This window comes from Garra rufa, chromosome 3, assembly GCF_049309525.1.
Source record: "Garra rufa chromosome 3, GarRuf1.0, whole genome shotgun sequence".
Classification (NCBI taxonomy): domain Eukaryota; kingdom Metazoa; phylum Chordata; class Actinopteri; order Cypriniformes; family Cyprinidae; genus Garra; species Garra rufa.
The window spans coordinates 41328347-41343567 of NC_133363.1; the positions used below are offsets into that span (position 1 = coordinate 41328347).

The window sequence follows — 15221 nt, forward strand, 5'->3', positions numbered from 1 at the left end:
GATGAATGGTTGCCTGAGTAGGGGGGAAATTACAGGACAGAGCATTCTTCAGTTGCTAGGGATTGAAGTAAAACTTGTACACTCAATCCTACCCTGAGCTGGTATTTGTCTGTTTGTGTTTGCCCTTTTTTCCCATCCAGTCTAGCATGGCAAATCGTAATGGTTTTTACTGCACAGTAATTGAGTGCACACCTCCAAAATTTTTGAAATCTCTTAATCACACAGTGTTTGCTCATTCTAATTGTATTCCTGAGAAGACTTTCTTATCCTTATTGCACAATACCCATGACATAAGTTAGATATGGAAACAGCTGACTTTAAATAGTGTTAGCACTAATTCACTATCTCTGTTGATCTAATCTCTGCGCCTGTTTGCCTGTCTGCAATATTAATGTTTCTCTTTCATTGCTTTGGTCAGTTTTAAAGAACAGTTGGAATGTGGTAGATGTGCATCATTAGGTACAGTGTAAATCCAGCAGTGGTTGAGGTAAAATCAGACAGTGGCTCATATATAGATGCAAGGAGAGAACAGATGTGCAGCTATAATTCATATGTGCAGCACATTTAATAGTCCGTTCAGGACCATTCAGCATGCTCATTGCTGCACAGGGTATGTATGCTAGATTATTTCTTTAAAAATGTGCAGGATTTGATCCAATTGCAGTTGATAGCCTGTTTTATTTTAAAACAGACTACCATTAGGCTTAGGGTCAGCTAGATTTTTGTTGTTGTTAAAGAAATGAAAACTTTTATTCATCAAGGATGCATTCAGTTGATCAAAATTGATAATAAAGAGACAAAAACAACCAAAAGACCAAGATATCTGGCTATTTCAGAAGATTTATATATATGTTATCATTTTAGAAACAACATTTGCTTAAAGTTCCCTTCTTTCATTCTCTATCCAGCAGTCCACTACTTGAGTCAGTATGAATGGGCCCTTCAGTCCCAGGCGGGAACCTGGACCTGACCTCTCCTGTCTGCACCAGTACAACGAGTGGCTGGCATGTAGGCATGAGTCCAGCCTACTGCCCATGAAAGAAGACCTGGCCATCTGGCTTAACAGAATCCTTGGTAAGAAAATTTGCATAAGCATTAGTGATTTGTAAACTGTTGACCTTAAAAGTAAAGTTGAACATTTTCCCACCCTGAAAACTGTATGACTTCTGTACGATTTCTTTTGTGGAACACGAAGTAGGATATTTTGAAAAATTATGATAACCAAACAATTTTGAATTTTGGTCACCATTGACATATAGTGTATCGGGAAAAAAACAGACATTTCTCAAAATATCCACCACCAACAGCAAGGATGGAGAAGTACATGGATATGGACAATCCTTTATGTAGGAGTGTAGTTAACCAGAAGTGGCTGATTGTAGTGTCCGGACTGGGGACACTGAAAACTTAATCTTTAGGGCAACATTGAGTTTTTACAGCAACCATAAATTGCCTTTGGCAGTTTAACACATGGAAACTTCGAACTACAGCTCAAGTGTGTCAAGGAAATGTGAATTGGAAATCACCAGCCCACTTATTTTATTATCAGTCACGGTTTTAGGAAAAGACATTGCATTGTGCTTTCCAAGTTCTATTTTCTGAATGTGTTTTGCATTTCAGCCTTACTGCCATTTCATCTTTTATTAAAGGAGTCATGACATTTGAAACCAAATTTCCCTTGATCTTTTGACATAAAAGAGGTCTTTGTGTGCTTAATACATCCTGCAAGTTTAATAACTTAAAATGTCTTCATAATTAATATCAAATAACTTGTAATAACCCTCAGAAAATGGTTCGTTTGGATCCAAGGTGCAAGGTGACGTCACCCGGGCGCAGTTGTTTGTATAAACACCGCCTACAGTGCAAGACATCGACAAATAGTCATCTTCTCACCATAGGCCCCGCCCACTTGCATTCAGTCACTTAACGGCTGATCACTTAAATAAGCTGAATGTGAGTGTTGCGTCATGTCAAAAGCAAATAGAAATTACAATCACTGCAGCTATCTTGTCGACACTGGATACGCGTTTGCTTTTCTGTTTGATTCTGTCGTCAATAGGACAAATGGAGTGACGTTAGCCAATCGTGGCCGATTACTGACAAGGCTTAAAGGACCTGCCCTTTAAAACAGGTCATTTTAGACGGAAGGTCAGAATGAGGGTTGAAAAGAATAACTTTTAGACATTTTTATTTGTTTTGTTTTTTTTTTTGTCCAAAAAACTATTATTATAAGTAAACCTTAAAGAACATATTAAAATATTTAAAAAAAACATGTCATGACCTCTTTAAATGCAGATAATGAATATCATGGTGTTTACAGACAGCCATTTTAAATAGAATTGCCTAAATTCCTCTGCATCTAGGATCAATGGGACATGCCCTTATGAGACCCCAACGCAGGAATTGCCTTTTCTCAAACAGACCCGTGTCTTATACGTGTCCCTACGTGTCGTGACCTACGTTATTTGTTATCAGAACCTCTTAATACAACTGAGGGCTGAAGAGTCAACACACAGCATGTAAAGAGGTCAAAACACCACAAAACTCATAAGCCAACAGGCTGATGGTACCTAAATATATAGCAGAGACACAACAACCTGAGAAATCAGATGAGATGAGATTCAACATCAGAGTTGTTGTTGTTATCACTGAAGAAGCTGATGAGGGATTTCTCTTATTAACACACGCTTCTTTTCCTTAACTCTTCCTGTTCCTGCTGCTCTCAGGGCAGCGTTTTGACTCTGTGGTTGGCAGACAGCAGGAGATCCCTTTGTTTCTTTACACGCTTCCTTACTCTCCTGCTCTGAGCTAATGACCAAAGTCATTCTGCACTTTAGGATTTGTGTTTTTGTTGTGGTTTCCCTCCGCCGTCACCTCCTGTATTCCCCTCCCCAGGCCCCCTGCTCCCCCTTTACCATGATGGTAAGCTCCGGTACCACTGCTGTGTTTGAATCTGTATGTACTTAACACACAGGCCTCAGGAATGTGTCTGCAGAGCCGTGAGAATCTCAGAGCAAGTTTACTTAGAGGATTTGTTTGGGCATCTTTAAGTTGCCTTAGGTAGTGAATGAACAATAAATAAAAGATGGAGAAGAGAATTTGTAAGGAAGGTAAAACAACAATGAAAATTGTACAGAACTGCACATAAGCGTCATTTACCAGTTCATGCACTATAATTCATTCAGTGCCTTTATAACCTTATTCTTTAGTACTATACGATTGTTTATCATCTCTTTTTATCTCTTTCTTGATGCATATTTGTTCCTCTGAACACTTTCTGCACAGGTTTGGATGTAACAGTGGATAACTTCATGGACAGACTAGACACTGGTGTCGTCCTGTGTCAGCTTGCAGAGGCGCTACAGGAGAAGATGATTCTGGCCAGCAATGGAAAGGTGCATTAAATAGCATTAAACATCAAAGGGATAGTTCAGCCAAAAATGAAATTTCTGTCATTAAAGGATTAGTTCACACCCAGAATAAAAAATTCCTGATGATTTATACACTCCCATGTAATCCAAGATGTTCATGTCTTTCTTTCTGAAGTCGAAAATAAAGTCAGGTTTTCGAGGAAAACATTCCAGGATTTTTCTCCTTATAGTGGACTTTATTGGGAGCCAGTGAGTTGAAGGTCCAAATTGCAGTTTATTTGCAGTTATGGGGCTTATCTAGTGAAACAATCAGACATTTTCTAAAAAAAAAAAAAAAAAATATAAGAATAAAAAGAAAGGTACTTTTTACCCACAAATGCTCATCTTGCACTAGCTCTGCAATGCTCGTCCGCGACTTCAAGCATTACATAATTACGTTGGAATAGTCACGTGTGGTTCGTTTTTCATCTGTGTACTTCTGTTTAAAAAGGTAGGGTAAGGCGAAAAACTCCATCTCATTTTCACCTCCAATTTCAAAATAGTCCGTCGTTGTTTTACCTTTTTTGTAAAGGGTGTTTTTCTGACCTTTCCAATGTGACTACGTAATGCATGAAGTCAATCTACTGCAAGATGAGCATGTTTATATAAATGTTTAATTTTTTTAGAAAATGACTCATCGTTTTGCTAGATAAGACTGTTATTCCTCAGCTGGAATCGTGTAGAGCTTTTTGAAGCTGCATTAAAACTACAATTTGGACCTTCAACCCGTTGATCCCCATTAAAGTCCATTTTCTATATGGTGAAAATACGGGAATGTTTTCCTCAAGAACCTTAACTTATTTTCGGCTAAAGAAAGAAAAACATGAACATCTTGGATGACATGGGAGTGAGTACATTTTTTTCTGAAAGTTAACTAATCCTTTAATTACTCACCCTCATGTCGTTCCAAACCTATAAGACCTTCATTCATCGTCGGAACGCAAATTAAGATATTTTTTAAATCCGAGAGCTTTCTTTTTTGACTGTATTTTTGATCAAATAAATGTAGCATTAGTGAGCATAAGATCATTCATCCCTATCATTAGCTGTGTTTTACAACACTCTATTTACTGTCTCATTTTGAAGAATGCACCCTCAAAAGGTCAGCTGCATACATAATTGTGAATGTCTCATTTCAGAAAAGTACCTATTATAAAATTGACTATTATTCCTCATAATTTGCTGTAATTCCTTTTATACTTTGAAATGGTTACTTTTCTGAAAAGAGCCAGCCTCAGTGATGTATGTGACATTCAGAGGGCGCAGCCTTCGAAATGAGACACTACATATATCACTACTTTCCTAGCAATCATTTAGCCTCTGAACGTGACCTTCACCTGTCTGCATGCTGGTTTTATAGAGGTGCATCTTTATCTGTTTTCTCAGCTGAAGACTTACAGAAAATTACAAGCACTGGCAGGACAAAGGTTTATTTTTGAACAGTATGTTCTTTGTAAAAGAAATCAGCTAATAGAGGGACGATTATCAGAGGGACAAAATATTCAAATGAGCAGATACTAAGCTAATTAGAGATATATTTCATTTGGTTTATTCTGTATCCTATAGCCTTTTATTCGCCGTGTGATTCGCTGGCGGCCTGATGCAGCCTCTGGATCGTTCTTTGCCCGAGACAATACTGCTAACTTTCTGTACTGGTGCCGTAAAATCGGAGTGGAGCAATCGCACCTGTTTGAATCTGAAGATCTTGGTGAGTATTCAAATCAGCATGTTTTTCTCTTATCTTATCATGAGATGTGCAAATGCTTTTGTTTGTATATTTTAGATACAGTTGAAGTCAAAGGTTTACATACACCTTGCAGAATCTGCAAAATGTTAATTCTTTTACCAAAATAAGAGCGATCATATAAATTGGATGTTGTTTTTTTATTTAGTACTGACCTAAATAAGATATTTCACATAAAATATATTTAAATAACAGTCCACAAGAGAAAATAATAGTTGAATTTATAAAAATTACCGTTCAAAAGTTAAAAGCATTTTTTGTGTATTTGAACCCTTTCCAACAATGACTATATGATTTTGAGATCCATCTTTGCACACTGATGACAACTGAGGGACTCATATGCAACTATAACAGAAGGTTCAAACGCTCACTGATGCTCCAGAAGGAAACACAATGCATTAAAATATTTGATTATTTGCAAAAAAAGAAAAATGTACACATTTTCATTCCATTCAAAAGTTTACACCCCTGGCTCTTAATGCATTGTGTTTCCTTCTGAACAATCAGTGAGCGTTTGAACCTTCTGTAATAGTTGCATATTTTTGTTAAAATAAATAACATTTTGCAGATTCTGCAATGTGTATGTAAACTTTCAACTTCAACTGTATATATTGTCTTTGTGTTTAAGCAGACCAGATTCTTTGGTTTCAATACAAGTGGCATGTGCTTATTAGTCTGTGCGGTGATTCACCAACAATCCTGAGAAATCTGACCGTAGATTCATTTTAACCACAGAAAGATCAGTGTTTCCCTTGTTCATTTTTACACTCATGAGATCATTAAGTGAGATGTCCAGTTACAAAAAACCTTACTTCTGTCTATGCGGCCTGTTGTCCTGTGGGGCTGTTGCCCTAAAGAACTGCTGAATAGACAAGCAGTATCAATATCTGTGTCATTCCACTGTTCACTGCGTCACACCCTTGGCCCCCGCTGTCCATCACTGTGTGATGAATAATGGAGAGAAAGAGAAGGAAATAGAAATGAAAGGACAGTAGGTCAGGGGGAAAATGGGGAATGGAAAAATAGGGTCAAAGATAGATAATACAATACAATAATAGATAAAATGAAAAGGAGTGCACAGTGAAAGGTTTTGAGAGGATAGATAAAATAATGCAGCGTTCAAGAGTGAGCTAGTGTTCAATAACTGTTAAAAAAACAACAAAGCCCTTTTATCAGTCTTTTAGTTTTGGTAGGTTTACAGGTTTGTAGGTCATATTACACTAAGAAGGCTGAAACACTATAGTTTTAGAACCTGAGGGACATTTGCAGTGACAGAATCAGTGTTGATTTAACTTTGTGTCTTTTCAAAGAGTCCCACAGTTGACTGACTGTTAAAGTGGATTACATGAACTGTTTGATGTAAATGAAAATGGGTTTTTCAGATTGATAAAGATAACATTCTATGTTTATTTTAAACTTCAAACCAGTCTACAGTGATACCTTCTGTTAAACTAGCCAACATTAATCATAGCTTTCAAAATGGGGCTATATATGATTTTTCCATTGTTTCTTTGTTTTAATAAGGATTCACACATTCAAACCTTGTCAGAGCGTAAGGAGAGATTTCTATTTTCGTTCTTGATTATACAAGTTTCAACACCCTTTTTATCCCTCAAATTAGCGTCTTTGTGTTTTCCACTTTTCCACTGCACAACAAAGGTATCTCTATTATGTGTGCAAAGTTTGTTTTGTGTCTGCATTGCAAAGGCTCATGGGTTGGGAAGCTCATGCAAATATCTTTAATGACTTTATGCCGTCTTTATGACTGTTGTTAGTTTAGAGGATGGAAATCCTCTGCGGTGTTTAAGTATGGCTATTATCTCCTTAAGACAAATCATAGCCTTTTTACTCAGTATTTGTGCCCGGTTTGCCAGTAAAAATATCTAAACATCCTTGAAACTAAATAATTGTTATTTTATTTTATTCAGAAAAAATAAATCATTAATTTATGTTAAAATTAAATAATACAAATAATTAAAAATAATACAAATAAAAAAACCTACCCCATCGGCAAATATTCTTTCTTGTTTTAAACATAACTCATTATCATTATTATTATTATTTGTCATTAAAAAATGACTTTTGTCAAATAAATATCTTGTTTTAAGAGTGTTCACTGAATTTAAAATAAAAAATGTGTCCACGCACCACAAAACCATCGTCATTTTTTTAAAATTAAGATTTATACATATTCTGAAATATGAATAAATAAGCTACGTATGGTTTGTTAAGATAGGAAAATATTTGGCCGAGATACAACTATTTGAAAAACTGGAATCCGAGGGTGGAAAAAAAGAATATTGAGAAAAGCGCCTTTAAAGTTTTGATATATTTATGGAAGGAGATTTACAAAAGATCTTCATGGAACATGATCTTTACTTAATATCCTAATGATTTTTGGCATGAAAGAAAAATCTGTTATTTTGACCCATACAATGTATTGTTATTGCTACAAATATACCTCTGCTTCTTACGACTGGCTTTGTGGTTCAGGGTCACATATAGTTAAAAAAAAGATTTTTCCCATTAAGATTCTGTATACAAACTTGAGGTTTCGCTAACTGTCATCCTCATTCACTTTACAGAGTTATGATACTGTTATTTGAGGAAGTTTAATGTTATTCAGCTGAATAGACATATCAAATGTCTTTTCGCTTTGGGTATTTTTGCATGTGTCCATCAAAGCCCTTGTCTTTGGTCCATTGTTACACCCTGGGTACAGTATACGTTTAAGCTGACATCATAGGCCTCTGAGGATTTTGTTGTGTGAATGACAATATATGTGTTTCACCAGTTCTTCAGAAGCATCCCAGGGATGTGTGCTTGTGTCTCATGCAAATTGCGAGAATTGCTTCCAGGTGAGTTCCTTTGATCCTTTAAAGTTGTTTATATCACATCATCATCATATAACCATCTCTCAGTCAGAACTAAATAAACGTTCCCCCTCAGGTATGGGATTGAGCCCCCTACGCTGGTCAAGCTCGAGAGAGAGATTGAGAAAGGGGAAGATGAGTCCTTGTCACCATCCGTGTTCTTCGCCTCACCTCTGCCATCTTCCTCCACCGCACCTGTTTTTTTCTCTCCTGATCCAGAGCCCCCTCCAGTCTCAACCCCCACATCCATCTCTCCTCCTCCGGTCCCCTCTCCCTCTCCTTCTCCTTCTCCTCCTCTGGCCCCCACCCCTCCCCCAGAGTCCACGTCTGTTTTCTCTGACTCAAACACCCAGACTGAACCTCAGCAAACTTCCCCAACTCCACCATCACCCATAAGGACACCCATTAAATCAACGCCACCTTTACAGTCCAACGGCCTTGTGAAGACTAGTGGGAAAAAGAGTAGCGGTAACCTGCTGGATGAGATTGTGAGTATTTCAAGACACTGTATGCGGTTTCCCAATCCATGACTTTAAGCTCATCATCAAAAGCATGTTTTGTTTGTTGCTTTGTTTCAGGTGAGGCAGATATCAGAGGATCCACCATGCAAATGCCCAGTCAAATTCTGCATTGAGAAGCAGCCAAAAGGTCATTATCGTGTTGGAGACAAAGTCCTCTATGTCAGGGTATGTAATGCTTTTTTCACTGCAGACTGTCTTCTTTACTCAGGGTTTGCTAAGGGAAAATGTTATTTGATATTTATTTCCCACATTTGTATGGTTTCCACTGAAAGATACGAAGCGATATGTAAAATCATTTCATTGTTTGTTATAAGCATCGACAAGCAGTGCTGTGCTTTCAGTGTTTCTTTAGAAGAACAAATATTAGTTTTGAACCTGAGAGAACACAGTACTCTGTCAAGGCAAAGCCTCATGGGAGCAGGTGTTGCCTGGCAACATGAAGAAAAGGTTCACACCTTTGAATAGGGAAAAAGGAGGATCAGACTAACAAATGTCTAGGATCAGGGCTGGAAAGTCTTTTTATATAAACGAGAACAGAGCACAAATGATGCACAAGAAACAACAGAATAATGAAATGCTCAGTCATTTTGTTTATATTAAAACCTAAAGTGCCTAAAAGCTCATGCATTGTATTTTGTTAAGCCTTTAAAAAGGCAAATGCATCTAAACTCTACATGGAATAGTTTAAATGCTAACAGATTTGCAACGTGGTCTCATTTGGGACCTTGACCACAAAACCAGTCATAAGGGTGAATTTTTTTTAAATTGAGATTTATCCATCATCTGAAACTAAATAAATGAGCTTTCTATTGATGTATGGTTTGTTAGGACAGGACAATATTTGGCCGAGATACATGTATTTGACAATCTGGAATCTGAGGGTGCAAAACAATCAAAATATTGAGAAAATCTCCTTTAAAGTTGTCCAAATGAAGTTCTTAGCAATGCATATTACTAATATAAAATATTTACGGTAGGTAATTTACAAAATATCTTCATGGAACATGTTCTGAATGATTTTTGGCATAAAAGAAAAATGAATCATTTTGATACAGTGTATTTTAGGCTATTGCTACAAATATACCTGTGCTACCTACGACTGGTTTTGTGGTCCACGGTCACATGTATTTTCAGCATTTCTGTATTTATTTGTACTGGATTGTATTTTTAAAGGTGTAGTTCAACCAAAAATAAAAATTCTGTCATTATTACTCACCCTCATGTCGTTCCAAACCTGTAAGACCTTTGTCCATCTTCGGTTGAAATCCAACAGCTTTCTGACTCTGCATAGACAGCTACACAACTGACACGTTTAATAGTTCATGTTGCATCAGTGGTCCAACCGTAATTTTATGAAGCAATGAGAATACTTTTTGCCACATATGTAACATACTATTTGACATTAATAGCCATCAACACATCAAGCTGTTTGTGAACATTAATAATAACTTTCCTTGCTTTCTTGATCACCAAAGTTGCCATACAAGCAGAATTCATCTATATGTTGGTCACTGATCAAGTCATTAGTGTGAATGCATTTAGAGACTTACAGCCTCGCATTTGTTGGCTCCACCCGTCTCTTTTATGATTTTTCAATCAGACAAATCCTTTAGGGCAACAGTGTGTGTGTCTGAGGAAGAAAAGCAGCCGCTTTCTGTCAGAGATCCAATTAGAGAGAGAGGCTTACTGTAGCACTCAAAGAGAAAAAGAAGGGGAGCTTTTAATATCATTTCTCATGTTTTTTTTTTTTACTTATACTTTTTTGTTGTGACATCCTGCACTGAAATGAAAGAGAAGGAAGATCCATTAGATCATCACAATAGCTGCTCTGTGTAGTAGAAGGGGTGAAGAATCGGTGAATCATTAAGAAATATGTTTCATGCCATTTCTGTCATTAACAGGGATGCTAATGGGATCATGAATACTTCTCTTTAGCTCTGACTTGAAAGCATAATGCCATTTTAACACTGACTGTTGAAAGCTGTTTACCTTTATCTGACTCTTCTTTCACCGACACCACATTTATAGTAAATGAAAAGGCTATAGCTGATACAATGTATTTTTGCTATACATGTTCCACTACGTTTATCCTGTGTCTTGATCTGTTTAGTAATTAAGCACATATTCACCATTCATTGTTGCTACACAAAAGGCAGATTAAGGGTAAGATATGGATCCAGGTGGATTGGGAGGAAAGCAAACAGCAAAACAGACCCACAAGGTCTTAGTGGTCTTGTTTTTGTCTACAGCTGTATGATGTGCTTTAAATAGCTTTTTTTTTTTACAGTGGGAATACTACTGTATTTGCCATTTATTTTACCATACATGCTGCATTTCACTAATATCTACCTTTTTTCTTAAATGCGTAAGCAAGGCTATAGGTGAGACTTCCGGTTCATTATCCACTACAGAGGGTTTGCAATTACGTCACGATTTGATCAGTTACCTGGATGCGTGGCCATATTGTAAATCCTCGGATGTAAACAACAGCATGGTTTGCACAGTTAACCCTGTTGAAAAAAAAACAGCATATGCTGGTTAGGTATGTTTTGAAGCATGGCTACTGGTTTGAGCTGGTTTAAACTGGTCCTAATCATTTAGCTCCTGCTCACCAGCTAAGCACATGACCAGCTGGACCAGCTCAAGCCAGCTCAAACCAGCAGCCATGCTTAAAAACATACCTAACCTGCATATGCTTGTTTTCTAACAGGGAATGTACTACTGAATATGTTGTTCTAATTTATGCTGTCTAAACCACTGAAAAATCGTGTGGAAGCTGCTAAATCATATAGAAAAGGACTTAGTAAGCAGGAAAGGGCGGAATATTTTGACAAACTAAAGTTAATAGGTGGTAAAGATACGTACGAGCAGTAATTATAAGCCTAATATTTCACCTACCTGACCGGAAATTATGAACAAACAGAAATGTTGTCAAGATTGTTGCCCTGGAAATCCTGGTTTAGTTTGGCCGACCACAAACGCCTTTTGTTCCATCTGACAGTTTTCTGCACTCTTCTCCTTGATTTGCTATAACTTTTGGCAGTCTATAGTACTCCAAATATTTTTCCTAATCCAGCCTGATTAGTAAAGCCAAAATCATGACAATAATTGGTCATTTTCAGCAGCAATAATAAGCAAAATATGCAAGTTTTGTTCGTTCAGTGGCATTGTTTACGTTCAGTGCCGCCAATATGGCCAAATGGTGATCCGTCCTGAAAACACTCTATAGGAAAATAACAAGAATAACAATGTGCAACGATCAAACTGTTTGCACTACAAACCAGTGTGTTCATAATTAACGTAATACATTAAAATAACATGGTTAGACACACCAATTTGCAGGATCAATCAGCAAAACTAGCTATTTTGTACAGTAATAAGCTGGACGCGGTAGATAAAGGTGTGCACATAATATTCAGTTTTTTTTGTCAGTACACATATTAGCTTGAACAGCTCTATCCTACCCAGAGGTTGTGTACTCAAATATAAAAGTTAGTCTGCCATCTAGTGGTCAATTTATTAATAACAGCACGACCGCCCTCTTAGACTCTTTCACATTAATTTTTTAGTAGATTAAAAAGGCGTCCGAAAAAGACTAAAATCAATTTCGCGGTCATCATAATGAGAACGAGATAAGATGCTGAATGAATTTGAGCACTCAGGGTTTTCAGAACAAACATACACAATTTCGATAACACTTAATGTATCATACTGCCTACCCCATTGAATTAGTGCGTAATGTATGCTTTCATTCTGCACTGCCAACTGTACAGGTTAGATTCGATAAAGGTTTGACACGGGGTTTTCTTAAACAGACTCCCCCTCCCTCACGGCTCTTTCCTGTATTTGTTAATTCTCGCTCGCCCTCACCTCCTTTGTCAGCCCTGACATTTTAATCTTCTTGGAAACAGCTGAGACTGATCACACCGCTTGGTGATTAGAATTACCCATCTTGGCACACGTGCGCGCGTCTATATATCCCTCTATTAGGATGCGTCAAGTTAAAAGGGTTTGGAGGGGTGGGAGGGGCAAAACATATAAATCTGGTTGTATTACCAGCAGCTTAACAGCTTTGTAATGAGAGGGTCAAAACTGATAAGGTGGTGGGGAGGAGGGAATAGATGACTGTCGGTGCCTCAGGGGACAGAGACACATTTCTCAGGAGACGTGACCCTTCCTGTGCGCTCGTTCTCAGTTTCAATGCATTTCTATTTCGTGTTTCTTGTTCTTGCTCTGGAGCCGTTGCCGTGGCAGCGAGTGAGCTTCACGCCAAGCCTCGTAGGTGTGTGCGTGTGTGTGTGTACCTGGTATTCATCACGTTGTGGGGACCAAATGTCCCCACAAGGATAGGAATACCAGTAGATTTTGACCTTGTGGGGACATTTCTCAGGTCCCCATGAGGAAACAGGCTTATAAATCATGCACAATGAGTTTTTTTGATGAAGTAAAAGTATGCACAATCTCCTGTGAGGGCTAGGTTTAGGTGTAGGGTGATAGAAAGTACGGTTTGTACAGTATAAAAACCATTACGCCTATGGAATGTCCCCATAAAACATGTAAACCCAACGTGTGTGTGTGTGTGTGTGTGTGTGTGTGTGGATTTTGTCCTGCGCTGGTGCTCAGCTGGTGTCCTGAGGTGTTGTTTCATTAGGCTTAATGAGATTTTAACTCTCTCTCTGGCTCATTCTCTCTCTCTGCTGGCTGGGATCATTTGCCTTTCATCGGATCTATTGCATATTAGATGTGTAGACTTTGAATATTTTATGAGGGAGGAGGGTGTGGTATTAAGAAGATCATTTAAAAAAAGTCCAAGCTTCTTATAGATGGAAACTAGATTTAGACACTACAGGTGAATAGGGTAAAAAAATAACTAATAGTTATTACCTTTCTTACCCAGTTGAGTGCTTACTTTTTGTATTACAAGTTTTCTAAAATGTCAGGTTTAAATATGCAAATGAGGAATTATGTAATGAAATATGAGCTAATTTGCATACATTTCTAGTACAAAAATCTAAACAGGATGAAGTCCGTTTTAAAATTCTTGTTTAATTTTTTTAACATATTAGAGTCAAAAGTTTTTACAGAGGGGATTTTGGGTATCTCATTTCGTCATACCATAATTCAGAAAAATCTTAGAACAGACAGGAAACATTATATATATATATATATATATATATATATAATTTATTTTTTTTACCATATGTTTTTTTTTTTTTACCATACCATTTTACCATTTTTTTTTTATCCCTCTGTAAAAACCTTCAAGATATGTACCGGAATAAAAATATGAAGTTTTGTGTGTGTAAGTGTGTGTTTTCTAACAATATTACTTTTTACTATCACTTGCTGAATAAAAAATCTTTAAAAAAAAGAAAGAAAAACAATTACTGGCACCAAACTTATGAACAGTAGTGTATATTGTTACAAAAGTTTTACATTTTGAATAAATACTATTATTTTTTAAAAACCTTTTGTTTCTTAGAGAATCCTGAAAAAGTATCACCAGTTAAAAAAAAAGAGAAAATGAATAAAAATATTATGTAATTTATCATATTATAATTATTTCTAAAGGATCATGTGGCACTGAAGACTGGAGTAATGATGCTGAAAGTTCAACTTTGCATCACAGGGAAAATAAAATGTAATAACGTAGAAGACTGTTATATTAAATTGCAATAATATTTCACAATACTACATTTGTTTTGTTTTCTCTGCATTTTTAATCAAAAAACTTCCCAAACTTGTGAACGGCAGTGTTGTTACTGTCTTTACCAAGCAAACAAACGTATAAGTGAGGAGCATCAGATGCTTCTGATGACACATAATATATGAAAAACAATAAAAAAAATCAAGGTAAATATCACGTGTGAGCAATTTTTTTTTTTTATCGTATGTCATTGGCAACAATTTTAAGACAAATAAATGGTTGAAATCTTTAAAAAAAAAAAAAAGAATCTGACTTCGTTTTAAAGTACTTTCCTTCATAAATTTGTGTAGGAATTATATTAAACACAATACATGATTGGAGATGTGGTGGAAATAACATTTTTACTTAAGAGATTTTATATATATATATATATACAACTAAATAAATGATTAATCAGGAATTACTTGTTTATTCTCACTTGTGCTTTCTCACTTTTACAGATGCTGAATGAAAAACATGCCATGGTGCGTGTTGGTGGTGGATGGGAGACCTTTGCTACTTACTTGTTTAAGCATGACCCGTGTAAGATGACTGAGATCGCTCGGCCTGGAACCAAAACCTGTAAAACTAACGGCAGATCCCCAGTCAAGAGAGAGCTGTCCCGGGACAGTTATCTGGTCGTAGGTACTCATTCCCGCTTCAAGAAATAATGTGACTCAGTAACTGCTACTTCTGTTAAATTAACAGCATGCTCATTTTTTTTTTTTTTATATTAGCGTATCATAAAATTATATAAAGTTAATTGACATTTACAGTAGAAACCAAACACTCAAGGTCTAAGAAATGTAAATCTGCTTTTGTTTGTGCATTTATAAAATTGCTTACATATTCAGCCGAAGGCAGGTTAATGTTGCATATTGATGAATCTATATTAGTCAACATTAAAACCTTTCATCAAAGTTGTCCTTAAACCAAAACAATACCCGGTCTTGTCTTAGGACAACCTTGATGAACTTTTTTGATCCA

The 15221-nt window shown here is 36.7% G+C and overlaps 1 protein-coding gene across 1 annotated transcript; it reads left to right on the plus strand.

The window, feature by feature from the left end:
- The first annotated feature begins 929 nt into the window (after window positions 1-929).
- gas2b (growth arrest-specific 2b) lies at window positions 930-14905 on the plus strand. The gene is made up of 7 exons (XM_073837628.1): window positions 930-1074; window positions 3286-3395; window positions 4977-5118; window positions 7949-8012; window positions 8104-8515; window positions 8606-8713; window positions 14696-14905. The coding sequence occupies exons 1-7, from the start codon at window positions 930-932 to the stop codon at window positions 14903-14905; spliced, it is 1191 nt and encodes a 396-aa protein (XP_073693729.1).
- Window positions 14906-15221: the final 316 nt, after the last annotated feature.

What these genes read in the sequence shown, in the direction of transcription:
- gas2b (XM_073837628.1), top strand. Translation starts at nt 930, where the DNA reads ATGAATGGGCCCTTCAGTCCCAGGCGGGAACCTGGACCTGACCTCTCC. An exon ending in TTCTGGCCAGCAATGGAAAG is followed by an intron (nt 3,396 to 4,976) that starts GTGCATTAAATA and finishes TGTATCCTATAG; the next exon opens with CCTTTTATTCGCCGTGTGAT. An exon ending in GTTTGAATCTGAAGATCTTG is followed by an intron (nt 5,119 to 7,948) that starts GTGAGTATTCAA and finishes GTGTTTCACCAG; the next exon opens with TTCTTCAGAAGCATCCCAGG.